The sequence below is a fragment of the Anguilla anguilla genome, chromosome 3 (assembly GCF_013347855.1).
Source record: "Anguilla anguilla isolate fAngAng1 chromosome 3, fAngAng1.pri, whole genome shotgun sequence".
Classification (NCBI taxonomy): domain Eukaryota; kingdom Metazoa; phylum Chordata; class Actinopteri; order Anguilliformes; family Anguillidae; genus Anguilla; species Anguilla anguilla.
The window spans coordinates 43,769,115-43,794,284 of NC_049203.1; the positions used below are offsets into that span (position 1 = coordinate 43,769,115).

Below are 25,170 nucleotides of genomic sequence, written 5' to 3' on the forward strand. Positions count from 1 at the left end.
GTCACTTAGATCTTTTCCTCTTGACATATTGATCCAAAATCGTGGTCAACTGGGCCTCCTCAGCATTTTTATACATACCAGAGCATGATACGATGTTAATTGCTTAATTGTAGCACGCAGTACATCTGCATTCGTTATGTTTCTCCACTCATTTATTCAGGTTTTTCCTTTGTCACCCATCTGTATATACATAAACTATATGACCAAATGTATGTGGACAGCCCTTGGTCTGGGGCTGTTTTTCATGGTTTTGGTTAGGCCCTTTAGGTCCAGTGAAGGCAAATCTTTATGCTACAGCATACATTCTAGACGATTCTGTGCTTCCCCAACAGTTTGGGGAAGGCCCTTTCCTGTTTCAGCATGACAATTCCCCAGGGAAGACAGCAAGGTCCATATAGAAATGGTTTTGTTGAAAACGGTGTGGAAGAACTTGACTGGCCTGCACAGAGCCCTGACCTCAACCCCATCCAACACCTTTGGGATTAATTGGAAAGCCAACTGCAAGCCAGGTCTAATCGCCCAATCAGTGCTCGACCTCACTAATGCTCTTCTGGCTGAATGGAAGCAAATCCCTGCAACAACGTGTATACAGTTGAATATATTTGAGTGCAAGAACATGTGCAAGAGTATGTCCACATGTGAGGGTGTGTGTGCATGAAAACAAATATGACGATGGGGTTGCAATTAATTATGAGACATGACATTTGAGCTTCTCACTATTCATGCAGGGAATCTGTAAATGTGTAAATATATGTAAATGTAAATATATAAGCTGCAAAACAGGGATATTTTATTGATGAACAAATTACAAATCCATTGTAATTTAATACATTTTTTAAAACACTTTTGAAGAAAAAAAAATAGACTTTTGAGAAAAAATGTTAACAAAAAAACAGAAAGGTCAATTCATTAAGTATTGAGTTTTTATGAAGCCATCATTTTTATTGATATTCCAAAAGAAAATATATTAACAAAAAAGAAAAAAAAACAAAACAAAACAGAAAAAAACTACATTGCTAAAGTCAGCTCTCAAAAGACCCTCCAGTGTAAGGAAGATTACTGCAATGAAAAGACTTTTCCTTATGCTTCTACTCTGGCCTAATCTCCTGCAATCTACATCTAATGACCACACAGATACCAGGGTGCAGTGAAAACATGATGGGAGATGAAGTCCAGGTCTGCACTCCACCTCCCACCAGTGGTGTGTTGCATTTCGCCGTTCGAGTGCAACCCCGGAGGGAGCTGCTTGAGTGGCCAATTGGACTGTTGTTGGAGAGGAATTGCAAGCCAAAATTCTGCTCCGTGCTTTCACAGCACACTGCATGTCTGAAGTCGGTTTTGGACCTTGGAATGATTGGGACTGTATTAATAATAATGAGGGGAAATGGAGGCGGAGCGAGGAGGCTGTTTTAATGGAAGAGGCTTAATAATGGATGTGACTTATGCAAACTCCTCCCCCGAATATTTAATCACAGCTCGAACATGAAAATGCACTCGTGGCCTGGGTGAAACAACAGCCCTGTGTATGTTACAACTGAACACAAAAGGCGGAAATGAACGGATATGCAATACGCCCCCACCAGAGCAGTAGGTTACATCTCTTCACCCCTTGAGTCCGGCAGTGTCCAGGAATTTCACACAAACCTCTCCCTTCAGGAGTGCTACAGCAGTACACAGGCTACAGTACTTTGAATCTTTGTGTCTTTTTTTTCTTTGTAAGTGAAATGAAAACATTAGCCACAGCTGCTGCCGTCCCCACATGCATGTCATGTGCATCTGACGGCCTTGACAAACCAGATTAAGTAAAGAGCTACAAAATTACTACTAACAAGAATCCTAATAATGAACTACAGGCTGAAGCAGAGCTGGAAAGCAGGTGTGGGAAAAGCTGTGCTACGGGACGATGATGAGCCTCCGGTAGCCACAGAAGAAGAGTATTGCGTATCGTCACACTGTTGCGTGCGGTGTACATGCTGCTAAGCTAAAGCAAACACTTGACCCCACCTAACGGGAGAACTGACTGTGCACATTAATGAATGACTGAGCAAATGAACGAATGGGCATTGAATGATAAACCAAAAGCAACAAAGCAAAAGGAAAAAAAAGTGAAACATTAAAACGCAGCTGTAAAACTGGGACCTCCCGCCATTAAAAGCTGCCAGTAATTGGTGTTTCTTCTCCAACCAAATCTAACAACACTGTACTAAACTGCACGGGACTGCTGGTTGCCAGACATACTCATTCCATGCTTGGTCATAACTATTCGTTAAAGGATTTAACAGAGAGGGAACTGTTAAAGGATTTGGGTGAGAGGTGCTTGGGAGCTGATCTAGGATCTGAGTGTGGGGAGAAAGTGGGTAATGTTGTGGGGGCTCCGCCTTGTAGCCCCCAAGCAAACTTGTGTGACGGGAGACCATATACCCTGTTCGTTCAAATCAAGTGCAATATTCTTCTATTAACACGCTCCCAGAAAGCAGTGCACAATTCAATTAGACTGGACAGAGTGATGGCATAGAGATGTTTGCGCTTACATCTTTTGCGTGTGCTCTACAATGTTATGTAATAATAATAATAACAATAACAATGTTATGTGTGGGTGCTCGTGTGAGTATGTTAGTGATTATCAGCAAGAGCGTGTGAACGAGCGAGTGCATGTATGTGTACACGTGTGTCCTCTTTCCCCTTCATCTCTCTGGTGATGGGTGAGACAAAGACTGGGGGCAATTGGGGGTATGTGGCAGGGCCATGGTATGTTCCAGAAATATTTGGAACTCAGAACTCAAGTCAATGACACTCACGTCCTCCCCAGCCCCAGGGTGATAACCCAAATAAAAAAAACAAAAGACAGGGAACAAGGAAGTGAAATGTCCGTCTGAGCTATGTGGGATCACTGACAGATGGTAGGACCACTAGCCAAGACAGACATTGCAGAACTTGGATGAAGCTCAGGTCCCTGCTCTTGTTGACGAGATTTGAATATTCATGAGCAGGGAGACCACAACTCAAGACTTGTTTTGGCCGTAGCTCTAATCACAATACATATCAGCCCTGTCAGCTCATGGATATTTAGCGGGTCATGACACGGATTATATCAAAGACCCATCTGATACTCAGTACTGCGTTCTTCACATTCAAAGTTCGGTCTCCCTTTCGTTGAAGTTGAAGCTTTTCGGATTTGATGCATATTCTGTATGGTACAGTTTCAATGGACATCAGGAAGTACGGGAAAACTCCTGATACTTGCTGAACCTCCTGGAATTAAAAAAGGGAGGACGCAAGGAATGACCAACTAGTGCTAGGTCTTGATTGAGATTTACTGTCTTTGTTCTGAATGGTTGAAAACACTAAACAAAACCAAAATAGGCCCTAATATTGGTTTCGTTGAGTGTTCTGTACAAAACCTCCACTCCTACCCAACCCCAAAATCACCCAAGAGGTTTTAAAAAAGCCTATCTAAGAGCAGTGGGACGGGGTTGGGTGGGTGATGAAGGGAGGGGAGTAAGGGGGCGGAGCAGCTCATCATTGGGTGGCTGATGAAGGGAGGAGTAAGGGGGCAGAGCAGCTCATCATTGGGTGGCTGATGAAGGGAGGAGTAAGGGGGCGGAGCAGCTCATCATTGGGTGGCTGATGAAGGGAGGAGTAAGGGGGCGGAGCAGCTCATCATTGGGTGGCTGATGAAGGGAGGAGCAAGGGGGCGGGGCAGTTCATCATTGGGTGGCTGATGAAGGGAGGAGTAAGGGGGCAGAGCAGCTCATCATTGGGTGGCTGATGAAGGGAGGAGCAAGGGGGCGGAGCAGCTCATCATTGGGTGGCTGATGTGCAGGACAGGGAAGCGGGCAGGCTGGGGCAGAGAGTAGAGGACTGAAATGCAAAATGGGTGCCGCTGAAATAAGTGGGAGAGCTGTGCGTCTTAGCCCAGGAAGAACCCCGAAGCCTCGGGGCTTGGGAGCTCAGGGCTTGGCCACTCCCCATTCTTCCTCCCCATCAGTGGTCAGGCATCCATTAAAGACTCCTCCACCTGCTCTGCTGTCACACATTCACACAGTCCCTTTTGTTTCTTTTCTTTTTGTCTTTTTCTGTCACCAATGTCTTCATCTTCATCACAGTCACCATCATCTCTTCTTAAGCATAACCGATATTTTCCCCCACACGAATGTGCTTTCCTTGCCCTATCAGAAAATCTTTTATTTGTATTTTTAATTTTTTTTTAAAGGGCCCATGACCACACGATGACCGCACAGCGACCACAGAGTGACCGTAGCACAGAGACTCATCTAGTCCTGCTTCTTGGCGTTCTGGTCGCCGTAGCTGGAGCCTGTTTTGTTGACCTGAGTGACGCCAATCAGCCGGCGCATCGCAACAGTGGCTAGCAGGAGAGAGAGAGAGAGAGAGAGAGAGAGAGAAAGAAAGAGAGAGACGATCACACAGCCATTAATACACAGCAGGACAGATCGATCCACACTCACAGAGAGCGCACAGTCAGACACTTTCAAACGAGAGCCGTCAACACGGTACGATGCACGCACACACGCACGCACGCACGCACGCACGCACGCACGCACGCACGCACGCACGCCAGCTTACCTACGACCAGAAAGAGGATGAAGCCGATGATGAGGAGGGGGGAGCCGCTGATGACGACCCCCCAGGCGAAGCTGACGAGGGGGGAGAGCAGGAGGGTGGCCCAGAACAGGAAGTTGAGCAGAGCCCACGGCCGGCGGGGAGGAGAGATGGTGGGACCAGGAAAACAGCCCTCTTTCTTATACTGCTCCTGGAGAGCATCCTGAGAGAGAGAGAGACGGAGGGAGAGAGAGAGGAGGGGGAGAGAGAGGGAGGGAGAGACAGAGAGAAAGGGAGAGAGAGAGGGAGGGAGGGAGGGGGAGAGAGAGAGGAGGGGGGGAATAGAGAGACAGAGAGAGAGTGAGGAGGGGGAGAGAGAAAGAGAGAGGAGGAGGAGAGAGGGAGGGGGGAAGAGAGAGATTGAGAAAGAGGAGATGAGGAAGGGGGAGGGTTAAAGAGCAAGGCCAGGATGGAGGAAAGGAGAAAGAGAGAGAGAACAGGAGGGAGGGGAGAGGGTGTGGAGAGAAAGAGTGAAAGGAACAAGAGTAGGAAGGAGGGAAGGAGAGAGTAGGAGAAGAAGGGAGAAAGAATTTGAGGGAGAGAGAAAGTAAAGAGAGACAAAGAAAGGACAGAAAGATTCGAGAACACAGGTTATTTATTTTTGCAAATATTTATTTGATTGCATTAGTGTTCTTTTAGTGATTTCGGGTGCAGAAAAAGGGATCTGAGGTAGCAACTCATTCATTTACAGCAAAATACACTAAACTGTAGTACTATACTATCATTAGGTGTCATCTTAAGATTCAAATGATTAGATCCTTGTTTTGTGCTTTTTAAGGCACATTATTGAAGTGAAGTCAACATCATTGAAGCAAGATGGAGAAAAGAGAGAGAGAATGTAAAGGCAACAGTGAAGAGAGAGGGGGGGAGAGAGAGGGAGAGAGAGAGGGAGAGAGAGGGAGAGAGAGAGAGAGATACTGTCTGTACACTGAGCAGTGAGGAGTCATCCTGACCTTTTCCTGGTAGAGTTTGTGGAGCCAAACTGCACACTCTGCCTCTTCATTCGGGATCTCTTCCACAGGAAATCTCCTGCGGGAAAGTCAAGAGACAAGCATGCAATCAGCACCTCAACCAGCAGAGGGCAGTGTAACAACAGATTCTCTATGATAGCCAGATAGTAAGCTCCAGGATTCCTTGGTCCTCTTTACCTCTACAGTACTACTGCATCGGGCAGGGAAGGCCATTACTGCTATTTGGAATTCATATAATCTAAATGATGTAATTAGCCAAGCATTTATTTTAAAATTATTTTCATAATTGATAAGCTCATGAATGACAGCTGAACACTGTCTTTGCATCCCTTTCTGATATATTTTACTGTATATTATGGTCTAATCTAAAAAATGAACCAGCATAGCTGTATTCATCTAATGAGGTAATAGGTATGTGGAACTGGTGGGAACAGAATCTGCATGCTTTCAATGTTACAAATACAAACCTAACTCTAGAATAAGAATACTAATTATCTTATTCTACAATATCAGCCATGTAACCAGCACATCAGCCACCACAGGGCAGCATAAAAATACATGTATATGACAACTTGTAGGCTGCAGACACACCAAAAGAAAACTTCCAAAAAAAAGAACACGTACACGATTAGCAGACTCACAAAGCACAGTTTACAAACAAAGTGTGAATGGCTTTATCAAGTAATTTACTCTCTAAACTGCTTTGTGAGGGTGGTAATTGTGTGAGTGTGTGTGTGTGCGCGCGCAAAGGTTTTCTTTTCATCATAAAAACATACACGCTTGACCCACAGCACTGATCGTTGCTAAGCCTGAGCTCACTCAATGACCCGCAGAGGGTTTCAGTGCTTTAAGGAGCTTGTGTTGTCCCACTGAGAGAGATTGGCCCAGGTCTGCACCTTTTAATGGACCGTCACTCACATAGGGAATGCACTGATGAGATGGACTCTGCCCGACACATTACATTACATTACATTCTAAACGTAGGAAGACACCGCACCCTGAGGTCAGTAATACCAGACAAGATGTTATCAGCATAGTATGCAAACAATAGGTTATGTATTATCTACGATATCTAATAGGTTCTGTAATCTACTGCATTTTGAAATGCATATACACTACACGACACACACACACACACATCTGCTGTGTGCCTTCTCTTGTTAATAATCCCATCAATCTGACAATCCCTCACCACACACACTCCTATTCATAACTACATCTCTTGGGCACAGACACATGCATGCACACACACACCTGCTGTATGCTTTCTCCTGTTAATAATTGAATCAATGTCACATTCTTCCACACACACAATCCTATTCATAATTATATCTCTCACACACACACCTGCTGTATGCTTTCTCCTGTTAATAACTGAATCAATCTCACATTCTTCCACACACACAATCCTATTCATAATTATATCTGTCACGCACACATGCACACACACCTGCACACGCACGCACTCACACACACGCACCTCTGTATGCTTTCTGATGCCAATAATTCCATCAATCATACATTCACACACTTTCTCCTATTTATAATTCTATCACACGCATACATATCCAAATGCCACACCTAGAATCAACTCTAGACCTTTTAGCATTCTTGTGTATTAACTAATGTTGCAACAACACACACCTGGCCAAGAAACAGCTGAGCATCCAATTGTCCAATTACTTTTGGTCTCCTAAAATGGGGGGACTATGTATAAAATAAGTAAAAACCCTCAAATTCTGAGCTGACGGTCTACATTTTAACCACATATTGATCATTTCATTTCAAATCCAACGTGCTTGACTACAGAGCCAAAGCAACAAAAATAATGTCATTCTCCAAATAAATATGGACTGAAGTGTATATGCATTTCAAAATGCAGTAGATTACAGAACCTATTAGATATCGTAGATAATACATAACCTATTGTTTGCATACTATGCTGATAACATCTTGTCTGGTATTACTGACCTCAGGGTGCGGTGTCTTCCCACGTTTACAAAACCTCAACTGACGCATATGTTTCAATACCTGGTCCTGGGGACCTACTGTGTCTTCTGGCTTTTGTTCCTATCATTTCTGTTCCTATCACAATTGTAACCATGTTAGCTAGTCTTAATTAGACATTGTCAAAGTCCACTTTGGATTTACACTCTTACAGCCACACGTCAGTCTACGCAGACTAAATTATAGATATGTACCATGTCTCCAGGTAACAACCTCACCTGACACTCCTACCTGTGAGAGTTAACACTGTTTGTCCCAGTAATAACCTCACCTTACTCTCCTATCTGTAAGTTAACACAGTTTGTCCCAGTAATAATCTCACCTGACTCTCCTACCTGTGAGTTAACACAGTTTGTCCCAGTAATAACCTCACCTGACTCTCCCTGTGAGTCAACAGTTTGTCCCAGTAATCATCTCACCTGACTCTCCTACCTGTGAGTTAACACAGTTTGTCCCAGTAATAATCTCACCTGACTCTCCTACCTGTGAGTTAACACAGTTTGTCCCAGTAATAACCTCACCTGGCTCTCCTACCTGTGAGTTAACACAGTTTGTCCCAGTAATAACCTCACCTGGCTCTCCTACCTGTGAGTTAACACAGTTTGTCCCAGTAATAACCTCACCTGGCTCTCCTACCTGTGAGTTAACACAGTTTGTCCCAGTAATAACCTCACCTGGCTCTCCTACCTGTGAGTTAACACAGTTTGTCCCAGTAATAACCTCACCTGGCTCTCCTACCTGTGAGTTAACACAGTTTGTACCAGTAATAACCTCACCTGATGCGCATGTCTGCCATGTACTTCTGACCGCTGATGATTCCCAGCAGTGTGGGGTTCTTCTCGCCTTTGAAGTTCAGCGTGACGTCATACACAGCATTCACTGCAGCACAGGGAGCGAGAAGGTGGGTCAGAACACAGACTTCAGAGGAATGGACCCTCTAGCAGGACTTTCAAAAGGAGTAAAATACAATTGCTGTGTTTCAACTGTTTTTTGTACTGTACTGTGTGAAGTTGAAGTACAGAAACAAGGTATTTTTGGAAACCAGCTATAATGTGGTTTGTGCTTGTATATTAATTTCATAAAGATATTTTTGGTTTTCTTTCTTTTGGGATTGGTTTTCTTTTCACTGGCCTGGACATGCATTTGGGGAAGTAAATGACAGCTTTGTCTGGCAACGAAGTGTTTTGTCCTGCTTGGTTGATGAGGACCACACAGAGCACCTTTCACAGTGTGTCTGAAAGTGTGAGCGTTTGTGTGCGTGCGTGCGTGCGTGTGGGTGTGTGTGTGTGTGCACATGCCTATGCACGTCTGTGTTTCTCTTACCCGTTCCCTTCAGGCATTGCAGGGTGGTGGTGAAGCCCTTGGTTCGAGGCAGTAGGTGGTATTTGAGTTTGGGGAGGCCTTTGCTCTCTGCTACCTGCATGCTGATCTGGTGCTTCTTCTCTGTGAATCGTGTGCCTTCACAGTAGAGCAGGAACTGGAGCACAGAGAGTCAGTATTACACTCTCTCACACACACACTCACACACTCACACGTGCACGCACATGAGTGCACACACACACACACACACACACACACACACACACACACACGTGCACGCACATGAGCACACACACACACACACACACACGCGCCGTACGCATTGCGCTACAGAACAGACTTTATTACTGCAGGACTCAGAGAGTTAGTGCCTCTGCCCTTAAGAGCACAATTATCTCTGACAAATACACTTCCTCAGGCTGGCATTTATTTTATTCATTTGTGCATTATTAATCAAAGCTAAAGGTCATGCTCAAGACTTGCTTTACTGCCAAGCACACCACCGAATGTATGTGAGCACACGTAGTATGCAGATAGATATCGAATTTTTAAAAATCAAGTCAGGGAATTTGACAGGTCAGTTGGAAGAGGTAATCTTGCAGTCTGTCCGCACACTCACCCACATGCACTCTGGGTAATCTCTAAGTCTCTCCAGGCCTCTGAAGACTGTCTCTCTGTCCACCTCCCACTTCCTCCTACAGAAGACAATTTCCAGGAAGTACCAGGTCCAGCCAATCAGAGGAACCTTTAGCAACTCGTGCTTTGCCAGGACCTTGGAACTCTATTGGGGGGAGAGGAGGGAGGAAGAGAGGGAAGGAGAAAGCACAGGTCACATGACTAGAGACATAAATTTGGTGACGACAACGAGCCATTCAGCCTATCAAGGCTTGTCATTGTGCCAACAGCCTGAAGTGTATCCAGCACTGTGCTAAGCCTGGACTTGAACACTCTGATGGTTCCTTCTACATGACCTGGCAAACTGTTCCATGCATTAACAACCAAGGAATTTCACTTACTGGACTCATATCGATCAAAGACCCCTTAAGCAGCCTGATATAGCCTTTGTAATCCACTTTACCAATCCATTAAATATAATCCATTATATTAAATCCACACACACACACACACACACACGCAACCCACCCCCAGCACGCCGTAGCGTTCACAAATGGTCCACCCGCAGAGGAAGTCGATCTCGTAGTTGTGGTTGAGGATGATGATGACGTGCTCCTTGCCGAACTTGTCCACCGTGGCCTGGTCAGTGTAGAGAGTGCATTCCGTACCTGACCACCACTCCAACAGCATCACCAGCTCTGGAGTGACCAGGCAGAGAACATCCACACCGTCACACATTACTTACAACGAACAACACCATTTAAACGCAGTCAAATATCACCGACGACATCCGCCACTCGTATAGCCTTCATTCCTGCTGCTCAGTCTCTGATTTCTCATGTTAGAGTTCATTGACGGAGGCAGTTTGTGGTCTCACGTGCCGAACCCCGGAGGCTTTGTGCTGACCTCTTTCTCAGAGTCTGTCCGTTCTGACCTTCCCAGTGGATTATAATAACCTTGCGCTTTGCTAATGCGGACTCTTAAGAAAATGTTTTAAGGTCTACTGTTGCATGGGTTTTCAATATTAACTTTATCCCTGCTTTGAAGCCAGTGCGATGACAGATTGATCTATTCATTTCAAATTAGGACATCATGTTATTATTGCAGAATGATCTGGCTATGCATATACAGTATAATACTATCATTTTGCTTATATGGCCTTTGTTTTATAAAATGAATGAGCAAATGAAAGGTTTAAGACTGTGTTTTAAGGGTTTAAGACTTGTCAAAACATTGACATAGCTAACGGACATGTTTAAATTGTTCTTGGATCACCAGAGATATTTGTGCAGAATGTTAAAATAAGGAAAAATGTGGCAGGCTCTGGCATGTCGCTGGCATTTGGTTGCCATGACAGCGGATGATGTTCACGGAGTGGTGAGGTAAGTCTCATGTGATGATTATCAGCTCGGAAAGCAACCCTACCGGCTTTTCAGGGTAAATGCATTTGATGGTAGCTGGCTATTAGTGAGCCTGTCGTGCAGTTACTGTGAACGTCATATACCACAGAAACTGCGCACACGACCTTCGCAGGATGGAAATTCTTCAGTGAAGACTGTCAGGCTCATATTTATGGACCTGACAAGCGAGGCTAGTGCCATTACTGCTGAGTGACCTATTTGTTTAGCGCTCTTGTAAATCCAGTCCTGGCACTTTGCGAGTAAGCTCTGAAACCAGATATCAGACTAACCTCCTTATACAAATATTAGAACAAAAAATTTTGTCCAAAGCCAGAACAATCTCTCTCTTTCGCTTTCTCTCTTCTCCCGCCCCCCCCTCTTTCTCTTTCAATTCAATTCAATTCAAACGGTGCAAGACAATTATTGGCAAGACGAATAATATTGTAAATTTTATATAGTAAACAATAAAAAATAAAAGTAAATTTAAAAAATAAAGAACAATAATGAAATATATATTAAAAGTTGATTTTTTTTATCAATTTTTTTTTTACATATTCATGTAAAAAATTTGCTTTCACTTTCTCTCTCTCACACACTTGTTTGCGCTCTCTCATCTCTCGCACCTGCTCACGCTGACACACACAGACACACACCCCCCTCACATTTGCGCGCGCGCACACACACACACACACACACACACACACGTGCGAGCGCAGCAGCAGCAGCAGCAGCAGTCCACGGGAGGGCGTACTCACGGCTCCAGAGCGAGTAGGCCAGCCTGCAGTTGATCCTGCGGTACAGCTGCCTGTTAAAGGGCCAGATGACGCAGCTGCACAGCTGGAGGAGGTTGATGATGAGGCCGCTCACCACGAACACAAAGCCGATGAGCAGCTGCAGGATGAACTGGGTCTTCAGGTACGCCACCAGATCCATGATAGGAGCGGAGCAACCCCCTCGCACTCACACACCTGAGAGAACACACACAGGGGTGAGAGCTCTTTCACACACACCTGAGAGAACACACACAGGGGTGAGAGCTCTTTCACACACACCTGAGAGAACACACACAGGGGTGAGAGCTCTTTCACACACACCTGAGAGAACACACACAGGGGTGAGAGCTCTTTCACACACACCTGAGAGAACACACACAGGTATCGGCTCTCATACTCACACACCTGGGATAAAACACATACAGGAATCAGAGCTCTCCTATATACACACGCTAAACAAAGTGTTGGATATCTAGTTTTGGACTATCGCCTTTGAGAGACAGATAGTATAATCTGATCTGGCAAACCTGCGCATAGTCCACACAATGTGACATTAAGTGGCCTGTTCTCAGTTTGACCTTATCATAGGATATCTGCCTGTTTTTCCTCCACCCAATTCAAATAATGTTCAATATATGAAACACTAGACAAATGGACCCATTTTGACCCACAGCTACTTAAGAGTTTTGAAAAACAAACCCTTCAAAGGGTGAGAGAAAAAGAATGTCAAACAGACAGGTATTAATGGCCTCTCTCACTGACCGACTAGGAACACAATATCTGTGTCAAAGGTGCTCAAAACCGAACAGGTGACATCCCCTACCCCCTCGCCCCAATCCAAAACAGCAACATTCAATAAGGGCATGACAACAATGCAGTCCACCTTAGCTACAGAGCTTCTGAATACATTTGCAAACAAGCCACAAAACCAGCAGTCTCTGTTTCCCCACTCAACACATGGCAACTCAACAGAACCTGTCTCTTAAATATGACTTGACCTGATCACCAGTAGCCTAAGTAAGCTTTTACTTGAATCATGTATTTATATGATAAACCCAATGAAGTTATTGATGTCATGTCACAAAATGAACTTTTTTTATGCAAAAAAGATATAACTGAATAGGTGGGTGGTCTGTGGGTCTCTGATGCTTTAAAGTATAGTGTTACCGTTTCGCGCAAGTGAGGTATGTGTCCAGAATACACAAAAATCATTTATCCAGACATTATGCTATACCTGATTAAAATATTATTCCAGCGAAGTTTAAACATACTGTACAGCATTGGCATACCCACATTTTTTAAAAACATTTTGCTAATACCTAACGTTACTAGATCATAAACGATTCATAATCGTAAAAGATTAGAGTCTTAGAGCCTCTAGAGCTATTATGTCTACTGGCTAAGCGCTCCATTGATCTTATCATGACCACAGGACAGGAGGAACATTGAATAATAGTATATGACACCACGTTTTACATTTTAGGCATTTAGCAGACGGTCTAATCCAGTGAGTGACTCCCACACCGTATCCATTTATACAGCTGGATATTTACCAAAGCAATTCAAGGACCCGACGGCAGGGCTCCACCTGGGAGTCAAACCCCTGAGCTCAGATTTACAACCTCACCTCCCTAACCATAATGCTGTCTGTATAGCGTCACAGCAGTATATAAACAGGGAGTGAATGATTGGGGGGGTTACTGAAGTCAACCTATGTGAATCACTCACTTAAGGCCTGCCAATACACTACTGTCTGACTGACAGCTACCACACACTTACACACTTATCTGTCCTCTGTATCAGCCCAGCTGAAAGCTTACCAACAGTGTAAAAAACAATCACTGTAAAGGCCTGTCCTCAGATTGGCTGAAAAACAGGTAAAGCGACATCCTGAGGACTACGGCAGCACCGCCTCTCAGAGGTCTCATTCTAGAGGTCAGGGTGCCTTTGTTACGCACGTCACTGACCGCTTTGGGCTGATCCTTCTCCCCCCCCCCTCCCAGTTCTGAAAGCCTGATCGCATTTGAAGGTCCGCTTCGGGCGCCGCGACGCGCCCCGTCGATTCTGCCCGGGGCAGAAAAGCAAGCGCTCCCTTCCCAAGATTCTCTGCGTTCTCCGAGTTGGCAACCTGGCGACTGAGCTGGGCAGTCATGGCGGCAGTGGACTGTACATTGCGGTGCTGGCTGATCGGGGGGGGGGTAAGGATATGAGATAAGGACAACCCTACGGACCGAAACCCGTCCTCGTCAGGCGACGCTCACCATCGGCCCCGGCTGCATCAGTATTCAATACCAGACCTTGGAGCACTTTCACCCCGATAACCCCGGCTGGATTAGCATGGAGGAGCCACATGGGCAGCCCCACAACTCCTGACGTCAAATTCAGTCAAATTTTGGGAGGTTAAACCTTTGGCCTCTCAAAAGTCATTGGGGAGGTCAAAGGTGTGTGCAGTTGCACCTGTCTCCAGTTGTGTAATAGGGGGGTTGGGGCGGGGTGGGGTGGGGTGTGGACGGGACTCACCAGCGCGTTATTCTATTTACAGCCCCCGCTGACACGGCCCGTCACTCAATATCACCGTCCTGTAGGAAAGGGGGCGGGCACAGGAGAGGGAGGGGAGAGACAGAAACCGACTGTTAACAAACACTCATCCATACTAGCAGCCATTTTGTATGCACTTCTATCTATGCTTTCATTTTCTAACATCTGTTTACTAATGTGAGCTTGTGAGCGTTTGTGGGCGTGTGCAAGCAGGTAGAACTCCTCACGACACCGGCAGACGTGCAGGCCCGCGCCACAGGGAGACGGTGTGCGATTCGGAGTCCGACGCAGACACACACACAAAAAGCACAGGGCTGGGTTGAACTCTCTCGGGCTGATGCACACACCACACGGCACGGCCCTGAGCTCAGCGTGCACACCGAGCTTTCATCCACAGAGGGAACACACGCACACGGACGCGCCCTTTTTGCCCAACAGGATCCCAGAGGCTGCTTGCGTTCAGGCTCCTCCCAGATTCTGCCCCCGGGCTTTTGATCTTGATCTCTATCTAACCCCCCCCCCCCGCCCCCGCCCCCATAACCTTTAAACAGCCTCCAGAACAGAGGCTAAAAATATTCCATTCCATCCATTGCACACCCAGAGACGACCAGCCAACAATATAGAGAGATCCAAGCTTCCCAGTATCACACACACACACACAAACACACACACACACACACACGCACTCACTCTGTAACACACACACTCTGTCATTTTCATGTCACTGAACTCATTTATAGTCAAAAATTGCAAAGAGACATTGCAGGCAATCTCAGGGCTGTTGATTCCAGAAGGAGGTGGCTGGCACAGAGCCTGATGCATGTCTGGGCATCTCAGCAAAGCAGGAAGCGAAACAAGAGAGCAAATCGGCCAAATGCCAAAAGTCGACGCGCAAATGTAGCAACAAAAAAAAAACACACAGACATAGAGCCACAAAGTTTCTGCACGTCCGTTTCTCCCTTCCATCGGCCCGTCTCCCTGGACCCGTCTCCCAGGGCAGCGCGCCGCGCCACGCCCCGGGGGCAGCGCGCCACGCCCCGGGGGCAGCTCACACGCACCGTTTAAAGCGCCCAGGGTTGGGGGAAAGCACCGCCCGCTCTATCCGTCAGGACAGCAGCACACCTGAGCGAGCACACCTGGCTCAGCAGAGCCCGCTCGCCTGTCAGCTCGGTCTCGATTGGCCCAGATACTCGGTCACCTTCACACCTGCACGGCCCGCGGGCACGGCGTAAATTCGGCTCCGACCGGCCCGGGGCCGACAGAGCGAACCCTGAACACGCTCGACTGCACCCCCCCCCCGCCGGAGAGTCCACCGCCCCCCACATTCTGAACGGAAGCTACTCACCTTGAGGAGTAAAACGAGCTGCTGTACCTGAAAGAGTCTGTTCCACTATGAGGGAGGGAGGGCCGGAGGGAGGGAGGTAGAGAGGGAGGGAGAGAAAGAGGGAGAGAAAGAGGGAGGGGAATGGGGGGTCTAGACTCTGTCCCGGTGGTCACGCTGCACCCCCTGACTACCGCATTCTGAACTTTGTAGTCTGGCTCAACTGTGCATTGTCTTGCAATGGACATTCTCGGGGGACTTAGAGATCAGGGGATTAAGAGGCAGGGATAGACAGAGAGAGAGAGAGAGCTTCACTCTAACTGCCAAAAAAGTGTCCTGGCTGTGTGAGTGTGAGCGTGTGCAGAACGCATCAGCATCGCCTGATCCAATCAGCCGTTTCTCAGCAGATCCAGTTGGCCCTGAAACATGAGCACTCAGTCTATGAGTGAATAAGCAAGTGAGTGATTGAATGAGCTAGTGAGAGAGTAAAGTGAATGAATGGGTGAGTGAGCGAGTGAGAGATTGAAATAGAAAGTGAGCAAGTGTTTCAGATACGTGTGCATGCAGGCATGGGCAACACCCGCAGTGCAATGCAGCGTCTTGTGGCATGAATGCACAGCTGTCCTGGATATATTAAGCCCTTTCCATTGTGATGTGATCATCAGTATGTTGCAAAAATTTCATACGCTACAGTGAGGGATTCATTTTCTTTTTTCTCCACTGTCTCCGTTTCAGACTGACTGCAATGCATGGACTTTGCATTGCTACAGGCACAGTAAAGAGATTCATTGTGGGAGAACGCAGTTTCGGCAAGCTAAGCTGAAAGCTGCAAGTAATTTGTAGTAATAATAAGTAATAATATCTGCAATTTGTATTACTATTATATTCATACTACAAAGAACTAAATAAAACTAAATATGGGTATAATTCTGTGATTAGGCTCATTTTAAGGCTATTTTGGTAAATGGACTGCATTTATATAGCGCTTTTATCCAAAGCGCTTTACAATTGATGCCTCTCATTCGCCAGAGCAGTTAGGGGTTAGGGGTAAGGTGTCTTGCTCAAGGACACTTCGACACGCCCAGGGCGGGGTTTGAACCCGCAACCCCCCGACTGCCAGACAATCGGTCTTACCTCCTGAGCTATGTCGCCCCCTTTTCCAAGACTTTGCAAAAAGTGGGATGTGAACAATGTACTTTCCAAGAATCTTTAGAAGGAATGCGTGTCATGGATTTTCTCAAGGACAACAGAAACCAGACTCAGACATGGAACTGGGAAACTTCCTTTGCTCGTATGTGTACACAATCCCTGCACACATACTGTACAGACAGACACACGACATGGCTGCCGTTCACACACAACTCCTCTGTCTGTTAAAAATATAAACACACAACATTGTATGGCTCGAACCCACAGGGTCTTCCCACATATGTGAGGATTCACTGGCTTGGCTCCGACTGGGGCCCGCTCAGACACCGACGGAGGGACTGCGGTGCGGGTGCTGCGTAGGATGCGCTGGGGAGGAGAGTCTTCTGGTCGCGCTGCCAAACGGATGAGGGATTAAAGCCCAACGGCTTTTCCCTCTTATCAGGGGGAGTTTTTTCCACACGAGAAAAGCTGAGAGCAGCAGTTTCTCCTCACACAGCGAGAGAAACGAAACACACACACTTAGTCACAGTAACATTCGGCACACACACAACCGCACACACACACACACACACACATTCAGATTAATGCACATCTATCTCAATTCAATAATGGAAAATGGCCAAAAAACAGCCAGTGCTCACTGCGGGTGAGCAGGGAAAATCAATGGCTTAACAAGATACTGGATCTCCCCCAGGACTCCGGAAAGTGATGGTGACGGGGATTTGGGGGCAGGGGTTGCCAGTTTTGGCTGAGAGAAGGCCAAGTTAAAGAGACTGCTTAGAATGCCATGCCACTCATTACACGAAGCTGTGTCCCACAGACAAAATTTCTCTGCATGAAATAGAAGTTTATGAAGATGACAAGTGTGGCAGTTCTGAAATATCATTTATTTATTTATTTATTTGAAATATTAATTATCTTGAGCATACACTAAGTCTTGCTTGCAGACAACTGATGACAGGCACACTCAGCAATTTCCTAATAGGAGTCAACTTCTGCCTGCTATTTGGTGAACTGCGTAATTGGTCAGTGAAGAGAAACAATGCTCTTGACTGGTGCACATCTGCAAAATTTCTGCTGCACCTGAAGAGTACACATCACTCATCAGCAAAGAAAACGGAGCATCGTTACAGCCCCAAAGCAGAAAAGACCAGCAAGCAGCCGCACAGCTTCAAACTTAACAGCCTGCACATCTTAATAACCTGCCCATCTCGTCTGGTGTGAAACCAATTCCAGGGGAGAACATTCTGTCCCAGGAAAACAGGACAGAATGTCTTAATGTCTTTAAACTCCCTATGGCAGTTTAAAAAAAAACTTTCATTTTCTAAAATGTGGGGTTTTTTTGGTTTACGTGTGTGTGTGTGTGTGCGCGCAAAACTGTGCATGCGTGAGTGAGTGAGAGAGAGAGAGAGAGAATGTGTGTATATGAAAGATATATCGTTACATATTAACATATTATTAATCAAATCTGTAATTTATTGGAATAAAATATTTGTGTGTGTTTGTGTGGGTGTTATTGAAAGGATGGTGGAACACAGAAAAAAATGTTATTTGTTCACTAGTGTAATTAATATTTACATTTTTATTTAGCATGATTTGCTTTTTGGAGTAATGATAATAACTAATTAACTGATGCCATGAAAAAAATTATTCACAAAAAAAGATGAATGTGGTCACATGCTGCTGTGTATCCAACCTGTGGAAATAAGCTCTGTCACTTAACGGGGGTGGGGTCAATGGGCCATGATAAATGAACATACCGTAGGTCTCTTGACCTCAGTCCCTCCCTCCCTCCCTCTCTCTCACTCTCACTCTCAGCCTCAGCCTCTCTCACTTTCCCTCTCTCTCCCTCTCCCTCACAAACACGCACACAAACACACTCTCCAAAAATGGACTCTCCACATGAACAGTCACCTGATGAAGAAACAGCTTAACTGAGATTTCCCTATCTGGAGCAGGCAGGGAGTGACATGCTGAGTAGCCCTCCGGCCTAGACAGCCTCCCCACTGGTCCCAGTGCAGTGCATCTCCCACTGGTGGTTCCACAAGGGCACAGAGCACAGCTCAACCAATGAAGTGTGCAGTAGTTAAGTCAAAACTGCCTATTGGTCCACACAGTTCTAGGTGACTTTCAATTCTCAACTCTTTCTGTTTGTTACCATGGTGACAGCAGCAAAGACAAATGCCTTTGCCATTTTTTTAAACTTCTTATTCCCCAACTCTTTCAGCTGGAATGGGCCACTGCACAGCCAATGCTACCAGTCTGACCTACACGCGCGCGCGCGCGCGCACACACACACACACACACACCTGAGTATAAAACCAACACCAAAACCATGTACACACAATTGGCAATTACCACCAAACAAGCAATGCCAGACGTGCATCAAAACACATTGAAACATTAAAACAGCCAACACTCAACACTTGCAGTAGAGTTTATCCAGGGAGAACAGGGATCTTGAGGAGAGATTAGAGCGCAGGAATAAACCTGCTTAGAGGAACAGCTGACTGGCCTCCTTTACCTGCTTAACACGAACAGGTAAACACACATAAGCAAAAAAATAAGCATGAACAAATCGCCCCCAAAAACAGCATTTAGCCTACACTCCAACGACTACTCTGCGAGAGGCTAGCAGTGCCTTGCCTCGTATCCCTGTTTTAGAGTCGCAGTATGGCTTTGTCCAAGCGCAACCTAGCTCCGCCCCAGGGACCTACCAGTAGACGTAGTAGACCACAGCCATGAAGACCACAGCTCCGCAGACACCGGTGAAGATCATCACACTGCCCTGGTTCAACATTTTCCTCCTGTCCTGTGTGGTCTCCTCTCACAAACAGAAAACGGAGGCAGCCCTGGCGGGATGGGTCAGCGTCGGTCCGGTCGGACAGTCATCCGCATCCCAGGAGAGCAGGGCGACGGCAACGGGAGGCCGGTGGGTCCCCAAGATGGAGGAGGACAAGGACGCGGACGACCGGGAGGGTTCCACCAAATCCGCCTTCTCGGCTAAGCAGGGGACTGCGGTCCGCAAGTCACCGGAACGAGCCCACACCTGATCCCGCTCAACCCCAAACTAAGACGATGACAACTACTCCTCCGACAGACTTAGGCACCAGGCCTCAAGAAAACTCTGGTAGTTTTGAGGAGCGCGAGAAAGAGCTATGCAAGCTGAACAGGGTTACCAGTACCCACAAGGACATGGAGCGAGACCTAGAGACATGGAAACACCATCTAACGCACAAACGTAGCTTATAATCCCCTACCCCACTGGCCGAGATTAGTGCCGATTAGCTGTCCAGCAGCACCCTGGTTAAGTCAGTTCTCATTTACATCAGTAAGTAGCTGGGCTGGGTCCAAGTAGAGGGAGGGGCAGGTCAGCAGCTGAGGCATATAGTTTTGGCCAATAAGGTTGGCGAAGGTGGAGCCACCATCACTGCCCAATAGGCTCCCTCTGTTGTCTCTCACAAGAAGGCAGAAACAGTGACACATCACCATGGTTAGAAAACCAAGACCCAACAGGTCACAACACCGAACCAACTGAACATGCTCGGGGTGCCCTGGGCCCAGAACCCAGGACCAAGATCCTGGGACAGAGCGAGAGCCATTCATCTATCACGGTCAAAACCCTAATTACTGAGACTGCTGTGCTGTGAGAGCATTTGCATATCTGACCAGGCAGCCTTGGTTCTGGTGGCAGGATCAGCAGAATTTCTGAGAGCCGCCAAGATAACAGGCCACCATGTACAGGCCAGTCTCGAGATTACAGGACAGAAGTTTGGGAAGATTTTTTATTCATTCTGAAAAGTAAAAACCCAAAATGCTAAATTGTTCTCCAAGCTGAGGTCAGTAACACTGGTAATTATAGTCAGAACACTGCTGGGATGACATGGTCTGAAAACTCTAAGAAGCAGTCAAAACATTTATGTTATCAGACAGTCAGACAGAGCATTCTGAGATACAGACAACAGAATAATCTGAGAATCATACCACAGAACAGTAAGAAAATCAGACCGCTATTACAATCTAAGCATCGAAAAGTTGGCGGATTCAGAGGACCTGATAGAATATTCTGAGAAAGAGCCTGTAAATGCTGACCAGACAATCAAAAAAACTTCAGAGACTGCCATCTGAATCCAACCACTAGTCTCTGCCAACTGGCACAGTCAGGAGTTAGGCTATCTGTTTTCGTTACTGTATGTTCTTCCAATAAATCCCTTCATTGTTAACGTGAACAGAACACAGGCCCCAGCAGACTTAAATGAAGACAGAGCAGAGGACAGGAAGTCCTCCCCCAAGACACAAACACTAACACAGACCTAAACACACATACACACTGACACACAAGCAGATATCCAGATACTCTCACACACACTATCACATGTACACAAACACACATTTTATCTACATCTTCTCATTTCAATGACAAAGCAACCATTGTTAGTCTGTACGTGCATGTGTGTACGTGTTTTTTTTCGCAAATGCATGTACATGGGTATGTGTGTGTGAGAGCATGTGTTGCATAAACACTCTTTGGCCCGACCTGTCAACAACTTGTCCCACCATTTGACCTCATTAAAGACATAACACACTCCTCTGGGTACTACCACAAGACAGAGTGATCAACATAAAACAACAATAGATATTGTTATGTTCACTCTGTTCCTAAATGCTTAATGGCCATACAAATTCAGAATCCCCTTCCCCACCCAGAATCAGGGTAGGGAAGGGTAGGAGAGGCATTTCCCATCCATTCAGGAACTACCTCTCCTCCCCTTCCTCATCCTGATTCCCACTCACCTCCTCCACATCTCCCATCTATCCTATACACTGCCCTCTAAAACTATGCTAACTGCATGGTGAAATGTGTTATTTTTTCTACAGTGCCATTTATATAATGGTATTTACATGCATATACATTTTACCAATGTACTATATATAAACAGTGCGTTGAGTCCCCCCATTTTGTGCTTAGAGAATGCAAACTGTTAGTGGAAAATTACTGTGGACCTATTGTAAAATAACATGTACCAGGCGGACATTCCTGTTATTGCAGAAATGTCCTGGGAGTACTAACATATATAACTGAAGTTGCTAAAAGTAGTGTCCTCAGCAGCAAGTCCTGTCTATGCTTTTATCAGAAGCACTAGGTGTGGGAGAAACTATTTATCACATTATATTACACAGAAGAAAATATATGAAGATCACTGCATACTGCATTTCTGCAGAGAATTACTGATGCTGTTCTTCTCTCTGTGATATCAGGCATTAAAGCTTCTCAACCATGATTGAAGTTGCTGTGTAGAACTGAATTGTTCTTCCACAAGCAGTGCAAAAGTGAGTTAACAGATGACTGACAAGTGTTAACTGTTGCTAAAGGTGTTTTCTTTTTCGATTGTTTACACATAAAAAAGCATAGAGTGTCCAGTCATGGTTTTAGCCTTTATCTGTGGAAACCGCATTTGGAGTCAGTAGGCATACACCATCATAAAGACCAGAGAACTAGCCATAACTAATCTGCAAGCTGAGAGAACAGAAGAAACATCAACAGCTGAAACAGGTGTTCACATATTGCTTGAAACATTACATTAATTAATTGAATTGTTTATTAACTGATTAGCCATTCACTGGCAAGTTATACCTACAGAAGCAGTGACTTAGGGGACCACTGGCTAAAACTGAACGCCAACTAAAGCAGCTGCTGCAGGTAACTCCGACAAATCTAAAATGCTGCATGACACAAAAGGTGGGGGGGGGGGGGGGGTTGAGGTCAAAGGGGGCAGGTGGACAGGGCAAGAGGACAGAAGGAGGATTAAAGTGAAGATCCAACCTCCCCACTCCCAGCCTAAATGAACAAACCAAACTGAAATCCAACTACCACTAATTGTATTAGGTTTATATTCCTTAGTGAAAAGCATACACATTACAGCTTTTAAAGTTTGAGCCCGGCAGGCTGATGATCTTGGCCTCTAACTGTAGCGTGAATTCACGATATGCAGAGAAGAACAGACAGAAATCCCCAAAGATCACACTGAGACTCACTGACGGTAATAGGAGCAGATGACAGCAAGGTCTCTGGAAGGATTAGACCATTGGAAAGTGGACACTGGGGGTTTGGGGGTTGGGATTTCTGTCCAGGGGACCATATGGCAAGAAGAGATCCAGATGGCTTTGGTCTGGGTTCTAGCCAAGCTGAAGCAGACACACTGAAACACTCCTTTCTTTTGACACCTTATCACTGCTACTGTTGTCTTAATTTTCTTCTTCACAAACACAGTTCAACAAGTTCCGTTTTCAAAATGGTGTAAGAGCTGAAGAAACAAACCATTTGCTGACTGAATCCAGTTCACTGTTTCAGGGAGGAACAAGTATAGTAACACCCCTCCTGCTCCAAACTCCCATTCCATACACGAAGAATGCTTTGCCAGAAACTGGTTAACACTTTCATCAAATCCTGGCAAAGCATCATCACACAAAAAATGTGTGGTACTCCACATGTATTATATCAGGCTAATCCTCTATTTTCTCTAAGCGCATGTTAAATTAAAGGCAATGATGATGATGCAGGTCTTGATGATGACAACAAAAACAAAACGATGGTTTCAAATTCCACATTTTTTCTGTCAAGGGAACAGAAGTCACTTGCTTTAATGTTGACACAACAGCACCATATTCTGCGCTCGAACCCAAGGTGAAAAAATTCATTTCCTATGCTACTCTGCTATATTCGGGCAACAGAGGCTGTTGAAATTATAGTTCCGCATTTTATTCTTTGAAAATGGAAGTTCGGCGCGCGCGCGCACATGTACCACGTGTGAAAAGGTTCTTCTTTCAGTTCCCTTGTAATGGCACGTGCACGTCGGCGCGCACCATCATTGCAATCTACCAAAATACAAAAAGGCGCAGTTGCACCCGGAAACGTGCCCGATTCCTCATTGTGTAAACCAGGAGAGGTCAAATACAAATCCTGAAAGAACTTGTCTTGCAGTAACCCTGGTCCGGCATCCAGCGTGACAGAGGAATCACGCAGCGACAGTCAGTCGCATCTTTCTAGCGCCGTGGCTCAGAAAATAAAAAAAGAACGAACTTAACTATCGTTAGCGATCTATACTACTTGTCTTAACGCAGGCTCCAGCAGTCCTGCTAAATATGATCCAATGTAAAACGTCAACCTATCGGTTTAATTTAGTTACAATAGGTACACAGATACGTGACATGATAATCTATAGATGTACAGCAGTACTAGCTAGTTAAACTCGAAAGTACTAACTATATAGGCAACCGATAACTGCAGAGGAAAACTAACGTGATAGCTAGCGCGTTCATATAACTTTGTTGGTAGTATTATTTCTTAGGCATTATTTTATCAGTTCCGCTAGGACTTCAAATCTGATTATAATGAACCCAGATGCATCTGACATCACCCAACGACCGAGCAAGCTTAAACAACATAAAAACGAAAATATTATGCTTGCAAATTAACCGACACATAGCTGGCCGGCTAGCTGCCAAGCCACCAATGTAGCCGGACAGCTATACACCTTGCGATTACTGGCTGACTAAATAAAAAATTACAAGCAAGCTAGCGGGCTAACAATCGTTCAATAGTTACCTGCTTTCTGTTGTTGGCGTATGGTCAATCACAGGGTGGCACAGCCCGGATGGTGATCGCTTCGTTTTTTAGCCCTGTAGATTTCACAAGTAAAGCACAATTGATTGCGCTACAGACCGGTATTACACTGCAATGTTATAAACGTGTCTTTGTCCGTTATGAGTCCATCCTCCTCTCTCTCACAAGTGTACGGCGGCTAGGGAGCACCAGTGGCTTCAAGAGGCACTGCGCTTCCGGTTCAGTACTCAGGCTATTCGTCTAAAAGCAATAGTTTCATTATTATTATTATTATTATTATTATTATTATTATTATTATTATTATTGTAGTTGTTTCATGTGACAGAATGTCTTAACTGAAATACTTGGAACCGGCTCCAGCGTGACTTTAAACTGGAGTAACTAATCCCAATGACACATTTTAAAACATTGGCGATTATTTTTTTAAATCAAGAGAACTGTTCTTGTTTTGTGTGTTGTTGTTTTCTTTTCTTTTTTTAGCATTTCCTTGTAACATTGTATATATGTTTGATGTAATGCAGGGTCACACTGAAAAGGAGACACTGTCGCAGACAGGTTCCCTGCTAAATAAATTGAAATTAAATAAAACCTCCAAGCATGTGTTGTTGTTATCAAATAGGCATGGAATTGGTTTTGAAAACAGTAATATTTCTATTGAAATACAATAAGTAGCCAGCCATTTTGTGTTGTGCGTTGGGTTATGAGGATGGCGATGATGATCAATTGCTGTTTTGCTTATGAATAATAGAATTTAACAAAAATTAGCATTTGATCTTAGGGCTAGGGTGTTTACATCACTTTTTTTGTAAGTCCAAAGAGTTTCATTTCGTAG

The 25,170-nt window shown here is 45.4% G+C and overlaps 1 protein-coding gene across 3 annotated transcripts; it reads right to left on the reverse strand.

Moving 5' to 3' along the window:
• Window positions 1–768: 768 nt before the first annotated feature.
• On the reverse strand, window positions 769–24,535 carry LOC118223445 (1-acyl-sn-glycerol-3-phosphate acyltransferase gamma-like). 3 transcript variants are annotated; one of them, XM_035409994.1, is made up of 10 exons: window positions 24,321–24,535; window positions 14,227–14,285; window positions 11,689–11,901; window positions 10,062–10,231; window positions 9,538–9,699; window positions 8,922–9,075; window positions 8,375–8,477; window positions 5,574–5,649; window positions 4,585–4,783; window positions 769–4,366 (listed from the first exon to the last, which is right to left on the reverse strand). In XM_035409994.1, the coding sequence occupies exons 3-10, from the start codon at window positions 11,864–11,866 to the stop codon at window positions 4,275–4,277; spliced, it is 1,134 nt and encodes a 377-aa protein (XP_035265885.1). In that variant the 5' UTR covers window positions 11,867–11,901; window positions 14,227–14,285; window positions 24,321–24,535; the 3' UTR covers window positions 769–4,274. The 3 variants fall into 3 exon arrangements, with proteins under 3 accessions (XP_035265885.1, XP_035265887.1, XP_035265886.1); XM_035409996.1 differs by lacking the exon at window positions 24,321–24,535 and adding an exon at window positions 19,432–20,506; XM_035409995.1 differs by lacking the exon at window positions 24,321–24,535 and adding an exon at window positions 15,590–15,752.
• Window positions 24,536–25,170: the final 635 nt, after the last annotated feature.